At 27.4% G+C, this 19,755-nt stretch overlaps 3 protein-coding genes across 3 annotated transcripts; 2 read left to right on the forward strand and 1 right to left on the reverse strand.

The window, feature by feature from the left end:
- Positions 1–90: 90 nt before the first annotated feature.
- On the reverse strand, positions 91–3,218 carry LOC122525474 (nuclear cap-binding protein subunit 3-like). The gene is made up of 9 exons (XM_043648289.1): positions 3,156–3,218; positions 2,908–3,046; positions 2,616–2,770; positions 2,388–2,539; positions 1,894–2,274; positions 1,378–1,805; positions 1,109–1,261; positions 756–1,024; positions 91–673 (listed from the first exon to the last, which is right to left on the reverse strand). The coding sequence occupies exons 2-9, from the start codon at positions 3,025–3,027 to the stop codon at positions 529–531; spliced, it is 1,803 nt and encodes a 600-aa protein (XP_043504224.1). The 5' UTR covers positions 3,028–3,046; positions 3,156–3,218; the 3' UTR covers positions 91–528.
- A 1,690-nt stretch (positions 3,219–4,908) lies between these two features.
- Positions 4,909–12,893, forward strand: LOC122525515 (solute carrier family 23 member 2). The gene is made up of 13 exons (XM_043648361.1): positions 4,909–5,077; positions 8,576–8,704; positions 9,159–9,316; positions 10,226–10,431; positions 10,601–10,727; positions 10,829–10,949; positions 11,163–11,418; positions 11,500–11,628; positions 11,738–11,896; positions 11,986–12,065; positions 12,212–12,353; positions 12,436–12,571; positions 12,783–12,893. The coding sequence occupies exons 1-13, from the start codon at positions 5,045–5,047 to the stop codon at positions 12,862–12,864; spliced, it is 1,758 nt and encodes a 585-aa protein (XP_043504296.1). The 5' UTR covers positions 4,909–5,044; the 3' UTR covers positions 12,865–12,893.
- A 540-nt stretch (positions 12,894–13,433) lies between these two features.
- On the forward strand, positions 13,434–17,305 carry LOC122525631 (sphingomyelin phosphodiesterase 4). The gene is made up of 14 exons (XM_043648545.1): positions 13,434–13,683; positions 13,945–14,244; positions 14,316–14,418; positions 14,508–14,739; positions 14,821–15,031; positions 15,102–15,214; positions 15,283–15,441; positions 15,502–15,673; positions 15,745–15,930; positions 16,017–16,235; positions 16,330–16,422; positions 16,521–16,697; positions 16,787–17,016; positions 17,110–17,305. The coding sequence occupies exons 1-14, from the start codon at positions 13,657–13,659 to the stop codon at positions 17,246–17,248; spliced, it is 2,361 nt and encodes a 786-aa protein (XP_043504480.1). The 5' UTR covers positions 13,434–13,656; the 3' UTR covers positions 17,249–17,305.
- Positions 17,306–19,755: the final 2,450 nt, after the last annotated feature.

The raw sequence follows: 19,755 nt of genomic DNA on the forward strand, positions 1-19,755 counted from the left end.
ATAATATTGAATAACTAAACGTAGAAAAAATATGATAACATTAGCATTCGTCAGTAGTTATAAAATGAAAGAATAAATAAAAATGAGTAATTAACCAATATGTTTTTTATTGTAAGATTTTAGAACTGGACATCTTATAAATGTTAAAGAAAAATTGATGGCGATTGTACTAATTTTCAACGCTGTTACTACAGCTCAATTAATTAATTAATATTTACATAAATATAGGGATAAAAGTTGTTTTAGTACAAATTGAATTCTACGAATGAACGAACATTAACTACTAATAATAACTATAAATATAATATATATATATATCTTTTTTAGACAGTTCATCATAAACATTCAATTGATCGCTGTATGTTACATAAGAACATATGTATAATGTTTAAATTTATATGTATATGCTGACATGAATCTTTTTTCACAATACACAACCCTTTTAGTTCCTATATAGTATAGTTATAAAATCTTTCATTTCGTAATGACATTTTAAAAAAAAAATCACAGGTCGACAAATGCAACTGTTCACTTAAAATCGTTTCCATCCTCTGTATATTTATCATTTTTCACTTCTATCCTTAGCTGCGAACGTCCTCTCGTATGATTTCCGATTCGTGAACGTAGATCCCCACTTTTTAACGTATCTCTCAAATCTCGACCTCTTTGTTGTCTGAAAATGATTAATAATTAATAATTAATATGATATAATTAGTTGTAACAAAAATTATAGAATAGAACATATGGACTCTTACCTTTCCTTTAAACTATTGCTGTTAATAACACTTTTTACATTATTTAATCTCGACCAAACTGTAGATGCAACACGTGGCTTATGTTGAACCACTTTAATTACGCTTCCCTTCGGTCCTTGTACTTCTTTAGCTTCTAAATCACTATCTTCACTATCAATCTCATTTTCTTCCTTCTCTTCGGCTTCTGTATTTTCTTCTTCCGTATCTTGCCATTCGCCCTCTTCTTTTTCTTCAACTTGAATATCCTCTACAATTTCACCATCCTCTTCCTACCAATAATAATAAAAATATATATTTACAATCAGTTGACTGTTGTAAAACACTTGCGTTATTAAAGTAAATGCAAAAACTACCTCAGAATCGCTTGGTTTCGAAGAATTCAATCTTGTGGCATTATTATTTGTAACAACAACTTGTATCGCATCGGGAAATCGCGTTGGCTTGACTGATGGTCTACCAAGTCTCAATCGCAAATCATTTCCACTTGACATATTATTCAACAGCATCTATTCATTCATTTAAAAAAGAAAAAAAAACAAATTAATAAAATATAAATTTCTATCACGGAATCTCGTACAAAAGTGAAAAAATAAAATAGTTTAGCTGTATATATAATATATACCTGAGTTTTAAGTTTAGCACGTCTTTTATGAATTTTCTTCTCTTCGTCATCAGCATGCATTCGCATACGCAATACTTTACTTCTTTTGCACCATTCTTCTTCGCTATCACTGTCATTACCACTACTATTACTTTCTTCAACGTGTACTGTACTTTTAGAAGGAAATTTAACTCCAAGCCTTTCCTTTATATTTCGTCCTTGATCCTTGTAATTATTCTTAACGTTAAAATCATTTTCAACAGAATCATTAATTCCCCAAGACTGGGATAGAGCACCCCAAGGATTTTTCATGCGATTTCCAGATGTACCATTTTCTTCTTCTTCTGCTTCTTCTTCTACTTCTTCTTCTCCTTCCGACAACTTTTTTCTATTCTGTTTTATTTGTTTGTACAATCGTTTACGAGATTCCGTCAATATTCCTTTTATTCCTATACAAAATAATATTGTTACTATTTTAGTTACTACAATTTAGTTGAACATTAAAACAAATGAAATATGATTCATATATAAAATTACCTCCAAAATTAGGATTCCCATGTTTTTTATAATATTCACTCATCTTCTCTGCATTGGGTTGTTTCTTATCAGATCTGGTAGCAAATCGTAAAAATATTCTTCTAGATTTAGGGAAATCAACACCTTTCCTCCATATCCCTGGTGGTAAAGGATAATCGATATCTTTGATGTTTATTTCATTTGTATTTTTCTTTTCATCAACTTCTTTATCAGATGAACTGTCATATTCAACTTCCATAATGCAGTCTTCGTTAGAGACACAATCTACTGTATTTGTATTACTTTTATTAGTTAGTGGTTTATCAGTAATACCTACAATACGTTTTGATAATCCTAACATGGCTCTAGCTGCCGATGCATTGTCAAGCCATACAACATTACCTGCAGAAAAATTCAAATTTTGAATAAAAATTTTAGGTCCATAAGAGATAAATAGAAAAAAACATATATATATATATATATATATATATATATATATATATATTTACACATACATGATACGTCGTTTATCCATTCAATAGATGCCGGAGCATAATCTTCAAAATATTTAAAAACATCCTTTGTGCTCATGTCTTCGGTTCCTCTCATGTGTATCACATTTAATCTAATATTCCGTGTATTCTCATTATCTTCTCCTATCCCCATGCTAATAAATATTGGACAAAATTTATTAATGTAATGTATAATTATATTATTACTACTGAAATGCAATAAAATTTTACCTAGTATACAGATCTTGTTCGTAATTAGATAAAAAGTTTTTAGACAATCCAAAACGTTTAGCTCTCTCTTCCATTTTTAATTTTTCTTCTTTACTAAATATATCGATACCAGTTGTAAATGTTCCAGCACGATTTTCATAACGACTTTCAGAAAACTAAAAGTTTTATAAAGCATACATATGAACGTGTTCATTTTCAATACATACATAAAAACAAAAACTTAATAAACTATAGTTTTTTAAGTCTGTACTTAAATTTCTCAAGGATAAATTAATAAAAGTTTCTCAATTACCTCTGAAGTATTAGAATTATTCAAATGATTAAGTTTCCCACTGGCTTCCAAAAAATCATTCGTTCCAGATTCTTGTTCCAGGGTCATTTCAACATCAACGAGTTCTTCAATCACCTCCATATTATACACAGTGAACTTTCTTTAGATTTGAAAACATAAAATGATCCTTATTAGACAATAAGGATAATAAATAATCGGTAAAATATATGAAATAAGAAAATTATTTAAGTAAATAGGTTATGATTTACACAAATAAGAAGAACCACAAACTACGACACGAACTGACGCATACAAACTCGCCATCGGGCAACCATAAACAATGAACGGAATATAGATTGAAGACTGTGTTCATGATTTTACTTTCGAAGCATTTGTAGCGTCATAGCAAATGCGACCGTAGCGCCACTTTGTACAAATGCACAAGCTTGACTTACGTTTAAAATCGATCATTTGTTGAGGGAAACAAAATAATTTTTAATAATTTCTAAAAACATTAAAAATTGAATATAAACTATCGATTGATTTTACTAATATTTTCTATTTTTTATATCAAAAAATTGTTAACATTTCATTTTAAACATTAATTATACAGTAGATACTAATTTGAAGATAAAATACAATCACAGTAGTCCATATAAGGGAAAGCTCATTGGCTTTCAAAATTCAAATCGACCAATCAACTATCGTTTATTTGAAACCATTTACTTCGCGCGAATATTTTATTTATTTAAAAAAATCTTTCTTATTTGACATACCTGCGCAACACGTATATGTTATATATTTAAAATATAAGTAAGTAAATTTATTTCTTAATAGAAATTTTTCTACATGCAAATCTAGCTCATTTTCCAAAATATGCAGCAAAAATTCCAGGAGGTCGTAATAATGAATTGTACTTTAAAAAATTGGGTCATTTCATTCTCTGCTTTTGAAAACATTGCATTGAAAGATAATTTAAATTATTGTTAAAAATTCAGAATCTATTTATGCAGATATATAAATTATATTGCTCGAGAGAAAATCTTTATACGCGAAAAGATTGATTTTTTGTTCAATTACAATCTTTGAATAACGTTTGAGCATATAATATTTATGGATTTACATGATCAAACGCTTCGAAATTATACTAACAATTAATTGTAATTCCTTAGTAGTCTAGAGTACATAAAACTCGTTAAAAATAAGTATATTATTAACTCAAGTCATTAAAATGTATAAATTTTTTACTGACTTCTAATTACTCGTAAATAATTTATTCATGTTTTTTTTTTCTAACTAAACTACATTCTTGCTAGGTTATTGTAAATAAATACAATTGTAAAATAACACGCAGTATTATTGCACGCATAACTTTATGCAAAAAGTTAATTATAATAAGAAATAAAAGATTATATACATATCATACATATCAATTTACATTGCACATTAAATTACGTTACCACATGTTTATCCTACGTAATAGCATGGTATATGCATATTATTCACTTTACATGACACATATATACTTTTGACAATGATCTAGATATATATCGATTAGTTAACAACTTTGCCAAACAGAAAAGTATAGAAGTTATACAACAGATCTTAGAAATAAGTTTCAATATTTATAGTTCTTCTAGTTATTGTTTAGAAATAATTAAGTAGAAAGAAAAAAATAGAAAAAAAAGAAGAGCAGATAGAAAGAGTGAAAAGTTTCATTCTATGAAAGCGTTTATATGAAATACGTGATGATATTTATATTATCAATTTTCGAAAATGTCGAAATATTTAACCCCAACAGAACAAGAACAAACAGTTTCTTAACAGACATTTAATGATATATCGAGGCGTAATCATTTCTATTGACAGTACGCCTTTAGCTTCAGATTAAGAAGGAAGTACGGCTCACTACTACAAGATCGAAGATAACAATTTTTTTTTTATATTTGCTTTATATTATTAACATTATATATATATAAATATATGCGTTTTTCTTTTCTTTTTTTTGTGTACAATAATTTGAGATATTTAATAATTAAGTGTTGGAAAAGAGAATAAAATCTCGACAATTTAAAAGTGTCATTTTTAAATATACGTAAGTGACATTGATTAGGTGAATTTTGTAAATCGTTATATAGTTTTTTATAGTTCTATCAGTATGCCAGAAAACGGAATACAATTGAATGAAATAGTAAGTAAATTTGTATAATTATATATCATGTATATACTAATATATATTCTATTTTTTTTAGATTAAAAATAACTTAGTAAATTGGTTTAACGCGAAATAATTGACATTATTAACATTATTGGCGTTGCAACGTTGTTTAATCGTGAAATAAAATAGAATATTAAAAACATATACAATTATTTTCATTCGTGAAACATTTGTTATGGCATTTTCTAAGAAACATTTCGAATCGTTTTTATAATAATTTTTATAAATTTATTTAGAGACATATATATATGTGAAAATTTCTGTATCGTATTTTAACGTTATGCAAATTCAAATGGAAAATATAAATAACATGTTTACATTATCCGATAATGATGGATTAACATAATTTTCGTTTTTATAATTTAATTTTTATCAATTTTCCGAAACAATAGATCATTATTAATATATTTTTTTTTAATTGTTGGTTTATTATCTTCGTATTTGTTCTTATCGCTAAATTATTAAGAACGTTAATTGCATGATATACGAACACATATATGTATATATGCAAGGTGTTTCACAAATACATATCAATACTTTGCACACACTACTATCACAAGTAAAAAATCCAAGTAAAAATATTTCATACGATATAATTTAATTTTCGAATTATTGATTATTACAAAAATTCGATATGCCTGTTTAGTTTCTAATACTTTTTTGATCTTATAAAATATTTTAAAATAATGTCTATCGAAACGAAGGATAGAAAATTTTGTATAATCGTTGTCCTCTCATAAGAATTTTAACAACAAAATGATTTTTACATAAACTTTTATTTACTCTTACTTTACTCATGAAAAATATTCGAGAATGGAAAGAACATTAATTATATTAAAAGTAATAGTAAAAGCTTAATAAATTTGTTAAACATTAAAAATAATTATACTTTATTATATATATATATTATAAATAATTATACTTCATTTTGTTCTTAAATAAATATATTAGTTCACGGCACGTAATTAGTTGGGAAACACTATTGTAGATATCTCTAAAATATTGACATGCATTTATAAAACACCGTGTATATATGCCAGCAATACTGTTTAGTATTTTTCTTAAATAATAATCTTAAAACATTAAATAATTATATCATGAGAAAAGATGATTTGAAAGTAACCTTCTTCTAACATCTAACATAAAGTTAATCCTTTTTACGATATTCAGAAATGAATTTATTTTCTAAAATTTGTTTATCATTTCTAAACTAAAAAAAGAAAAATAAGATTATTAAATAATAATTTATCCTCAATTATTAGGAGAAGACTGCACATATACATATCTAATTATTAATGTAATCATAATCTCAAAATGAATAATAGGAATGTATTAATGTATTTTTAGATTCTAATCGGTTAGAGAGTTAAACCTCTTATGTATTCGCTGAGAATGAATGTTCCCTCTGTGATATTCGATATAAATCAATCAAATCATAATGTTAAAAGATCCTAAGATCGTGAGAGATGCACTTTGCTCAATTAAATAGCAGCTATGCGAGAACCACGTTTTCAATTAAACGTATCACGTGAATTTTTATCTTGATTCAACCGTCTATGCTTTAAATTTATATTTACCAGTTCAATAATTCCAAGGACGTTACATTATTCGATGAATCATCATCATCATCATCATCATCATCATCATCTATTTCATTTTCTGAAAAAGATTAATCGAATCTTCGTATAATATTTTTAATCGTTACGTCGACAACAAAAAAATATATATCTCGTGGAACTTTACTTGGAATTTATATCTTGGCACAGGCTCCTTCTTTCTTGTATCAGGGTTTGAGTTAACTGTTACGAATGTGTGTTTAATATATTAACACTTTGCCGGCCGTACATTTATCGAAGCGCTGAGATTCACGCAGGTTCCACTGCTCGCCAACATTTATATTTTTTGGATTAATATATTATTATATTGGTTTTGCAATAGTATATCTACCTATACAAACGTCAATATGAAGCATCGTCGTGACAGCGTTATACAAAAAATGCAAAAAAAAACCGCATGTGGATTCTATCAAATTTTCGTTAGCGAAGAATATTTTATAGAATTCTCGAAAGAAATAAAAACAAGTTTCGGGTATCGTATAAAATGCACGGAAGGTTTAAATTAATCTAGAAAATGTGTATCATTTGATTATTTTTAAAGGTGTGCTTAAAGCACGGGGAGAAGAAAAAATCTCATCTTCGGTCCTTCCCCCTCCCCCTTCCACGCACACCTATGAAACATATTTAATAAATTAATCGAAACCTTCTGAACATTCTATAGAATATCCGGGCAATGTGTGTAACGTGCAAATGTTTTACAGATTTCTCGATTTACAGATTGCCCTGGGCATTTATTCTCAAATCTAAGAATTTCAATCTTCGTTTTTCAAAGCTTATCTAATCTCGAGATATAGTTTCTCACTATTTATTTAAGGTATTAAATTAGATTTCTTTCGAATAATATGGAAACGAAAGTAAAATAAATAAGAACAATAAATACTCGTAAATCATGCTGTCTTATCGAATTAACAATTATCTTCTTGTGAATTCGTATATAATTATATATTATATTTTCTAAAATTAATAATTTTATTCCATTATATAATCAAAATTTTTTTTAGACATTTTTCGAAAAAATAAAAAAATAAATAGAAGAAAAATATATAATTCTATAGCCAAATAATTATTCGTACATCACTTAATTATTGTATTTTATAATAACGTATTTCCGTGTAACGATGTAAATCAAATTAATCGAGACAAAGAAATCAATTGAATTTATTTTGTTTTCGTAATTATTGACATCGCATATTATCATTAAAAAAAAAATATTTCTTGGAACGTATTTATAAATAACAAAATGACAAGTCGCGACTAATCATTTTCCTTAATTGTATTTATTACAAATTAATCAAATAATAAAATTGCGATTATAACGCAATATAAAATCAGACAATTATCGTGTTGATCAATTTTGCAGTGTGAAGTATCCGAACGAACGAATAGAAAATGTAAATGAAGATAATTCATTTTATACAAAAAATGTTTCCTCATTTCTATTAAAGATTTTCGATCGATTTAACAGATTTCCTTTGTTTCTTAGAATGTCAAAGCTACTCGAGCTTGAATATTTCTCATCATCGTCATCATCATCCTCATCATCGTCATCATCATTATCATAATCATTATAATTTTACGCTTAGAGGCAATATCTCGATGCTCTAAAAAATAGAATTTATAGTTCGTAATATATATTCTTACATAATCTCGTTTGAAACAGCATTTTTCTTGTAATTTTAAATGAACAGTCACGAGATAATCGTTAATCCGGTTTTTCAAGAAAAACGATCGAGAAAAAACATGTGCTTTTCTTTTTTGTACGTTTCCTTTCTCGTTCAAATTTTTATTTCTTTTTAATCGTAAGTAAGATGAAATGGAATTTCGAAATTTTTCTCATTCAATCGATTTATTTTAGGACTTGGAAAATTCCGCGAAAACTGATACGCAAGAAACGCAACAAAAATCTCAAAATAGAGCAGCTGATATTACTTATGGCATCGACGATGTACCACCATGGTATTTGTGCCTTTTCATGGCACTTCAGGTATTATTATTTTATATAAAAACTTAACAATATATAGCGAAATTAATGAGAATATATGAAATTTAATTTAAACAAAAAAAAAAAGAAAAATTCTATATTTCTATAAAATTATAATTAAAGTTAATAATTATTAAATCAATATTCTCAAATAATATATACGTCAGTAAATTAAAACAAAACAAAAAAAGTATCCGTATTAATAATATTCATAATGAAAGATTAGTAAAGTAAATGGAAGTCGGAAATTGTGTGATTATTATTTACGTAAATGTTTAACAATTTTATTGTTCGTTGATATGCATTATCGTAAAGTTATTAAACTGTGGCATTTATTATTTTACAAAATGCTGACCAATAATATTTAAAAAATATTGATTACGTAAATAGAAGCATTGAGTTAATTATGTTTAATTGTAACAAAATGTATATGTTTAAAACATTTTATGTTTTGTAGCATTATTTAACAATGATAGGTGCAATCGTTTCGATTCCATTTATTCTAACGCCAGCACTTTGCATGGCTGAAGATGATCCTGCAAGAAGTTACATAATCTCAACGATGATCTTTGTAACTGGTCTTGTAACACTATTACAAACCACAATAGGATGCAGGTGATAGTATTATCTATGATTATTTTCATTATTTCTGCATTTCGATATCTATCTTTTTACGTTAACTACCGTGTATTGTGTGCACATATTAGAAACAGATTAAATGAATGATTAATTACAGACATAAAATACCACTACTCAATGGATTATCATTCTTTATTTAAGAATCGATAATTGTCGAAACGAATGATTTATTATTATATTTTAAATCGATTTCGATACGTATTATATTTTATGTAAAGAAAGAAAACAAAATTGAAATTCTTTTTCTTTCATTATCATTTCATTATTGATTATTAAACCAAACACGTTTTTCGTTGGTCGTGTTCAAAAACACATCTGTATAGACACATATTTTTCAATATTTATCTTGACAATTTTGAAATAATTGATAAAATACGTTCCACATATAAACATTTGTTTAAAGATTATTCGATTGTAAATTTAAATATAAGTTTTATAAAATGTTTGTAAATTAAAATATTACGTATTCGAGGCATTGATTATATATGCATAGATTCTCATGCCTCTAGTATATAAATTATTGTAAGGAGTAAATCATTGGTGTTAGAAAAACGAGTGAATTATACCTCTTGTCATTAAGTATTATCTTTAATAGAATCTGAATAATAAAAGGATGAAAGCGCGTATGAGTCTCCTTTTTTTTTTTAAATCTCTGATCACAGATCGTATTATGTACATGAAACTAACGTGCATCGTCTTATTTATAATTTCAAATCTTTATCGATAAAAAATGTTTGAAATTCTTTTATACGAAAGGAGGAAAAAAAAAAAGAAAAACAAAAAGAAACAAAATACAATTTAACCTTATTCATATTCATTAATTGATTATATCCGAATGAATTTGTAATTTATTTGTCATTTTCTTTTATTATATCTTAAAAACAGATTACCTTTGGTACAAGGTGGTACGATATCGTTTTTAGTACCAACACTTGCCATATTAAATCTACCACAATGGAAATGTCCAGCACCAGAAATCTTGGAGAGTATGTCTAACGAAAATCGAACGGAATTATGGCAAATTCGTATGAGAGAATTGTCCGGTGCAATTGCAATATCTGCATTGTTTCAAGTCATTGTTGGATTTGGAGGTAACGTTTTTTTAATCGATTCCCGATATCCAACCATATTAAATTATTAATAATTGATCATTAAATCATTATTATTTATTATTTTAATTTTATATTTCGTTTTTATAATATTTTTTTCACAAAAATAATGTGTTCAAGTTATATGAATTTTATTAATTATGTCTCTAAGGAATTATCGGATACTTGTTAAAATTTATAACTCCTTTAACAATCGTACCAACCGTTTCACTGGTCGGATTATCTCTTTTCGAAAATGCTGCTGAAGCTGCGTCAAAGCATTGGGGAATTGCTGCTGGGTATGACACAATATGTTTCTTTCTACTTAAACAATATCGAAGATTAGGATATTTTCGATGATAAACATTTTAAAAATTGAAATTTTTGTTTATTTTTATAGAACGATATTAATGCTCACGATGTATTCACAAATATTGGTCAATGTATCAGTACCAATAGTAATGTATCGCAAAGGCCACGGATTACGAGTCGTATGGTTCGAATTATTTAAATTATTTCCAGTAAGTTTGATGAGTTATATTAAACCTTTGTATCTTCAAACAATTCAGATAATACGTAGTTACACGCTTTAACGATACATTTTACGATACTTCTCGTGTTCTTCCATGCATATCGATTGTTTCTAAAAGATCGTAAATATCCATAAAGAATTATTGCATCCGTTGAAAATTATTTACAAATCTTATTATAGAAAATGACGATATTATCCTTAGGTGCTACTAACAATTATAGTAATGTGGATAATCTGTACAATTTTAACGTTTACCGATACACTACCAGTCGGTCATCCTGCTAGATCCGATAGTAAAATTAAAATTATCAGCGATTCTCCATGGTTTCGAATTCCATATCCTGGTCAATGGGGTATACCAACGGTCAGTTTATCGGGTGTCCTTGGAATGTTAGCAGGTGTATTAGCTTGCACTGTCGAATCTATCAGTTATTATCCTACTACTTCTAGAATGTGTGGTAAGGATCATGTGAATACTGAATTATATTAATAAATATGTATATCTATGTTTATTAATAATAATGAAATAATAAATATAGGTGCTCCACCTCCACCAGTTCACGCTATTAATCGAGGAATAGGTATGGAAGGTCTTGGAACAATGTTAGCTGGTCTTTGGGGCAGTGGCAATGGTACAAATACGTTCGGTGAAAATGTTGGCACTATAGGTACACGTTCGATCACTTTATTAACTGCATCATCTTTAAATTAAAACTCGTATGAATAAAATTAATATTACTGAGGGTGTGGAATATATATTTTTTTCCTTTTGATTAGGTGTAACAAAAGTTGGAAGCCGTAGAGTCATACAATGGGCTTGCGTATTAATGATCTTGCAAGGTTTGATTAGTAAATTTGGTGCTGTCTTTATTATTATACCAGAACCGATAGTTGGTGGTATTTTTTGCGTCATGTTCGGTATGATATGCGCATTTGGTACGTTATAATTAAATTTGTTTTCTTGATTTTAATTTAAACATTCGTTTCGATAAAATTTCGTAATAATACATTATTTTCATTCGTAGGTTTGTCAGCTTTGCAATATATAAATTTAAACTCTGCGAGAAATTTATATATTCTAGGATTTTCTATATTTTTTCCAATGGTACGTGTTAATAATTATTACAATAATTACAAACTTTGAGAAGACTGATTTTATATTCGGATAAACGTGCGTTTATTCTATTATATTTATAACGTTTGTTCAAATGTAATAATCCAATAATAATTTTCATCTCTCTTAATATTTAGGTATTATCCAAATGGATGATAAAACACTCAAATGTAATAAACACTGGTAATGATATTGCCGATGGTGTTATCACAGTATTATTAAGTACAACTATTTTAGTTGGTGGGGTGATTGGTTGTTTGTTAGATAATATAATACCAGGTATGATAGATTCATTAATTAAAATGCCACACAATGTTTCTCATAGAAATCTATTTAATATATAATTTTGATAAAAATTAAGGTACCGACGAGGAACGAGGTTTACTAGCTTGGTCGAAAGAAATGGAATTAAATGTTGAAACGTCTGATGAAAAACAAAGCACGGAATATATACCAAATACATTCGATTTCCCTTTTGGAATGAAACTATTAAGAAGGTAATATATTCATTCATCTTGTTAATTATTATTATTTTTATAATCGGTTCGATCCTAATCTATACGCGCCACGTGACTTTCCCATCTTAATTGACTTCACATTATGACGTTAATAATATCCGGACTACTGTATAATTGACGTAATTATACGTTGTGTAATTTCATCTTTGTAGTAAAGAAACTAACTATAAAAGAATATTTTATATTTTAGATGGAAATGGACGTCATATTTGCCATTTTCACCGACCTATCGACCAAGCCCTGGTATGTGTAGGTGTAGTAGAAAAAAATAAAACATATGTTGCATTTACATCAGATTACATTAGAAAAGATTTGCTAGAAATAAAATATGATTCTTATTGTATCATAGATTAATAAGTAATAAGATATAATTTGTGTATTACAATATAATATATTTTGCATAAGAAATATGCATTCATAAAATTAAATAATAATAAGTTAAGATTCTCTCTCTCTCACGTTATAAATATACTCGATATAATAATATCATTATGTATTCTATAATAAAAACGTATATATATATATTAATTAATTAAGTTTATTGTTCTAAAAGAACATTTATTGAAATTATTAAAAATACGAAAAGCGTCCATTTTAGGTTCTTTTCTCATAAAAATACGGATATAAAATAAATATATATTAGCGTTAAATCGTATAATTAAATTAATTTATGAAATAACTAGGTTTTCACGAAATAAGTACAAAGTTAAAAAAACATTTGTTTTCTACGTAAAATAGTAGATGCACATACAATGCAAGTCAATGGAATTTTCTCTAATTGTTTGATGCAATAATGCAAGTCGATTAATTTTCTTTTATTGGTCGACACAATATGATAATCGATAAATTATCTCTGATTGGTTGACGCAATACTGTAAGACGAGGGATTTCTTATGATTGGTTAACCGAGTGACAGAAGATAATTCTTTTCATTTCGCAGCCGATAGTAAAATTAGCGCGAAATAAATCAAATAGTACGAATCGTTATTCGTTTACATGTGTACACAGTCGATAATATTTAAATATTCATAGTATTGTAATTAAAAATATAAAAAAGTGTAATAATGGCTACTTCGACGGATATTGCTACGGTAGTTTTTATACAATTTTCTTGTTTTCTATCAAATTTCAATTCTAACCTAAACAAGAGTCTAATCATAACCTATTTTTTATATACATGGTATTAAAATAATAACTTTAAATGAAATTTCCAGTAATTTCTGTTAAACAATATGAATTTATATTGTGCGTCAGAAATTAATTTTGTAGTATGCATTATTTTTATTAAAGTATTTTGAATAAAAGATATCAATGTATTTAATAGTAACAGTAAGAAGAAGATTTGATTTCAGATAAGGGTACAGAGATATTTAAGTATGCCATTAGTACAACGATGTCACGAATTGGCAATGTTAATAGATGAATCAAGTACTACAGAACTCCAACATGTATTTCCTATGATAATAGATTCTTTATTTGGAATAACAGACAATATCGGTTGGGGCTTGCATTATATTACTTACAAAAAGAATCCACAAGAATATGAAATACTGTATAATTTTCTTAGCCCGCTTGGACCAATATTTTCTCTTTGTTATAAATTACTTCCAGATTGTTATTTAAAATATAATTTTCCGATATCGTATTTACCGGTAAGTTATATACTTTTTACATAATTGGAAAGACTTTGCATATTTTACATTTATTGTTAATATAATTTCAGTCGAAGATACGTTCAATGCTAGAAGAAGGTGTAATACCACCTTTCTATCTTGATAAATTTAGAGATGACCAAGGTACAAGAGTTCCATCAGCTTTATGTATGAGTATCCTTCAGTATTTTCGTACATTCAAATTTTTATTTTGTCGAAATATAAACTCCAACAAAAAAGAATGATCCTTAACGTTATTACATATCCCTTTGAGTATTATATTTTTCATTTTGCTTATCATTTGACAAATCCTTGGCTGCAATTACAGCAACAAGAAAATGTTTGGGCAAATTGGGAAACGGTTTATGTCCAATCGGCTCACTATTACTTGCATCATTTTTTACCAAGAGATAATTCAACGGTCTTACCAATAATTGGACCCTACATAAAGAAAACTCCTCAAAGAAAATTAATGCATATGCCTGAAAATAAAAGGTATGATATTATTTTTTGTTGCGAAGAAGAAATACGCTTTGTCCTTATTAGCCATAAAATTTAAATTAGAAATTTTCATAGATTACAAACTCCACGACTGTTGAGAGCATCAATACTATCACCGGGATCTACCAATGTAGTGGTAGGAGTTCCTCAACAACAATGTTTGCCTCAAGTATGGAGAAGCGAAACAGTAATTCAAGTATTTCTTGATTTTTGGATGGAATATACCGAAGATGATCATATGCCTTCTCAAATGAATTTGTCTTATTCTACTCCTATTCCACATCGTGTAAGCATAATATAATTTATAATATATTTTTTGTTTTTTAAACTATTTTAACATAACAATGTTATTATAGCATAGCATTCATTCCGGTGAACATATACGCTTAGTGAGAGCTTTTATAAAAACATTACACGAATTTGCAAATAGTTCAACTGGAGATAAAAGTGCTATGGATGAATTAAAAAGGTATCATCTTATATTCTTATGCAGCTATATTACACAAATAAGATACTAATATTTTGTTGATTTTAAAGGATTATTTTGCCATCTGTCCAAGGAAAAATATACATATTTCTTCGAAAAGCTATATACCATTGGCCTTTAGATAGTTCATTTAGATTAATATTAGAGGCATGGTTGAGCTTTATTCAACCATGGAGATATGTACCAGGAGTAACATATACAAAAGAAGGGTATGTGTGTGAAAACATAATAGATTAACGATATAAAGCTTATATAATATATAATTACAGAAGGCCAGAGGAAGAAGAGAGAGGCAAAATACATGATCCAAACAGATGGATTGCATTTGTTGCTAATAATCTATTAGCTTACACAGTAATATTCCAACAATTATTACCTCGTTTTATGAGAACTGATTTGGTAGCACCAAAGAATGCTTTGATGTTATTTAGAGTTACGAAGGTAATAAACAAGCTGTTATATATAATTTGAAACTCTTTTATAAATATATCATTTTTTTTATCTTTGCGAAGGTATTCTCCCAACCTCATTTAGCAAGAATATTATCAGAAGTAGAAAGTTGTATGGATGATGCTAATCTTAACAGAAGTCGCATGCAATCTAGTCAGTGGACATCAATAGTAAGACAACAAATCATGGAACTTGAAGGACCAACGTATCAATACATTCCTATGTTTTCAGTAGCCATTATTACACAAGTATTTATTATTTTTTATTATTAATACTGATACAACAAATAGCAATCATTTGTTTCTATTTGTTAATAGAGGATTTTTTATTTTAGGTAAGCTTTTTCTTAAGTATAATCAAACAAGCACATGTAACAGCAACGAGTTTAATCGAAGCATTAGAAAAGAGAAAACGAAGTCAACAATTTTTAGTTGGCTTATGGGAATTCTTTTATGGGGAAGACAATTCATCCGATGATATTTCTATAGAAGAACGTCGTAGAGTTCCTTTATTTTTAGCAAACGCTCAACAACAATTGATCGAAATTTTCGAAGTAAATACTTTTTTTAATAAAATAAAATTGTATAAATCGTAACACTTATAACTTTTCATTCCAAAAATAATGAAACACATATGTTGCTTTTTAGATTTCAATAGAAGATATTCCACAAATTAGTATCACCCCTGATCAAGAATATCACGAAAGTATCCTCTCGACTTCTTTTCATCAACAGTATCAGGTTATTTCAAGTATTCTTTTATTCACTTTGTTAACTCGTAACAATTGTAAACTAATTTTACTTTATGAAGCTAATAGTTCAATCTTTATTACATTTAGATGGATTCCTCGTTAGATTCAAGCAGACCAGGTCTTTTTGTACCAATACAGGATGGAAGAACAAATTTTCGATACATTGAATATATGGGAGATCCAGAATTACAACCAGTTCGTTCTAATGAGTTTCCTTTTCTAGTTAGAAATTTATATAAATTTTGTACTTATATTAATAACAAGGTAATATTTTTTTATAATGCTATAAAGAGTGTCGATTATTCGAATTAAGTGATTTTAAATCGAATAAAAATGTTTATCTTTATTTTTAGTATCAACATGAGATAAATACTTTGTACAAAAAACAAAATTTTCTTGGAAGTATTTGTCGGCAAATACTTATACCACCAACCACAGTTGTACAACTTCCTAAACGAACGGCGAATGGTTTTTCAAGCGGTCATGAGGAACTTATACCTCCTAGATTGAGCTTAAGACGATTATCTAATTACAGTTTCTTGATTTCTATGTTTACGATCATGTCTATAGCACGAATAACAAAGTACGTACTATTTTTTTGTCGTTATTAACATATTTTATCGTAATTCTTCCTTATGAAACTATTTTAATATTCTTTTTCTTTGTTGGTTCACAGTTATGGAGTACTATGGTTATTGTGCATAATTTTCTTTGCATGGTCTATTTATATATTAATACGAGCAGTTTTCGAACCATGGTTCAAATCAAGTACAAATACTTTTAGACCAAATACAACCGCTTTTTCAATAAACTAAACGAATAATCTAAATTTGTAAAAAAAAAAAAAAAAAAACAAAAAGAAAAGAACAATTCATACAAATTGTTTTATTTAATATAATAAATTAATTTATATATGAGAATGATTCCACGGGATATAAAAAAAGAACAAAAAGAAAAAAAAAGTCGCTAGTAAAATATAGTAGTTAACAAATTTTATATTTATAAATTAGTTTGAAATCTATGATATTAATAATATTATTTATACACAATATATTTTTGTGTAAACTTTTTAACAGATTATTAACATTGACCAAGGGATAAATTAATAAAATTTTGTATAACTATTATTGAAAAGAATTATTAATAAAAGAAAAAGAAAAAACAAAAAAATGTGAACGAAAATAAAAAAGATGAAACTGGATTCACTGGTAAATAAATAAATAACCAATCCCAAATCTTCAGTTAAGCATTAACATCGGTAAAGAGTTATCTTGAAAATGGGATACAATTTATTGCGGTAGAAGTATCATTATTCAATCAATATTACGTGTGCATACCATCAATTATGATTTCTTCTGTTAGTCGTATTACGTATACAGATCTGTCCAGAACGTATGTGTACATATGTACTCAGAATATGTATATACATGGGACACAGTTCGTTAACGTCGATATTGTGAAAGATACGTTGCAAGATCTGACGAAAATTGTACCCTTTCCGATCCGAATCAACTACCGTTGTAATATTATTGAGATATTATAACGTATATTCCATTGGATTGGCCAATAAATAATGTTAGGACTTTTAATTGTTTATGTTTAAATTAATAATATTGGTCCCTTTTTTTTATTGTAAATTTTTTATCGAAAATTTTGTATGGTATCTTATAAGTATATTCAAATAAAAATCATTATTGCATACGTATGTTTTGTTATGGGATATTTAAATTTGTTGTTATATTTAATATATAAAGAAGAATAGAGTATTATTTTTTTTATTAAAAATCCGACATTATTTTATTGGCCAGAGCAATATAATTCCATTAACAAATGAATGAAGAAAACAGATTGTTATAATAAAACACTCTCGTCTTTTTTTTCATGTTTATTATATTTTATATCGACGTATATTTCTCTGTAATCTTTTTAATACTAGGAAGAGAAAAGATAAGCCTCATCGAAATGCCATTATTATCAAGCACAGCTGCAGCTGTTCATTTATCATTTTTTTTTATTAAAGAAAAGGGATTAGTATAAAATAACGATGGGTTAAACAAATATGTAAATTAATAAGAATTTTGTAGTTTAAATAAAAAGAAAAACAAAATTCTTATATACGAAATAATTATTATAAAAGTATGGGATTACTAATTTCTCTTAATTCCAGTCTTCCTGCAAAAGGAAAAAAAAAAAAATACTTTAACTCAGTCCAATTTTTCCTGCTCTGCAATAAAGTTTCGGACTTTTATTAGCGACTGCATGGCGCTTAACGAAGGTGTACTCTTTATCAACGAGACACCTAATCTCGAGTAAATTTTCATTTAACAAAAATAAAATAAGAGAAAAGAGAAAAACAGTAAGGGGAACCTTTCTCGGATATCCTTTAAATTGATATTAATTAAAATTAGTAAAAATAGTGCATCCTTTTTTTTGTTAATATCCGATAGAATTTTATCAAAGTAGAAAGGATTTGATTTCTTTGCTATTTTTCGAACGATTAGATAATCGATAGGTGAGAATTCATTAAAAAAACGCGAAATTCGTTATTGGTAACTATGAAAAAAAAAAGAAAAAAGAAAAAATCTTTCATCGAGGTAGATGAAAACTTGAAACCTCGAGAGTACGTGTGGCATTTTACTTGCACGAGAGACCTTTTAATTGGATCTCGCAAGTTGTCAGAGTATACGATGACAGAAATTTGTAATACTTTCAGATGCGAACAAGCTTACCGAAAGAAAGAAATAAACTCGTTGGTTTAACTTTTATTAGAAATTTTCTTAGATAAAGAAAGATAGAAAGAAATCTCAAGACATTTCCATCTTCGATAGATTTGAAATATGTTTTTCTCGTCTGCCTTGGGACAGATATGAAAGAGTACAAAATTTCAAACGTCATTTTTAAATCTCTAAAGACATTATTTCAATATTTTCTTTTCTCGATATAATATATAATATAACATATATACACTTGAACACTAACTGAAATTTGTGTTCTTTGTAATTTTTTTATTGAAATTATTGTTACTGCTTATTTCGTGATAATCAATGAAGTCTCAGTCGTATCAAGACGAATAGCTGAAGAGATATTCCACCTGACTTGGTACGACACCATTAGATATATTAACCCATTACAGTTGGTTTTCATCCAAGGTTTCCATAACACGAACACGACCTATTTTCGATTTCAACTTTTTCTTTCGAAAAGGATGAACTATTGTTGAAAATATATATACCATATACGATATTAACATGTCGAATACCATGCTAATTTTTCATGGTTTTTTATCCATGGTTTATCAATACGAATTTCTTTTATTATACAT

The sequence above is a fragment of the Polistes fuscatus genome, unplaced genomic scaffold, assembly GCF_010416935.1.
Source record: "Polistes fuscatus isolate 324 unplaced genomic scaffold, CU_Pfus_HIC Scaffold9, whole genome shotgun sequence".
Taxonomy (NCBI): Eukaryota; Metazoa; Arthropoda; class Insecta; order Hymenoptera; family Vespidae; genus Polistes; species Polistes fuscatus.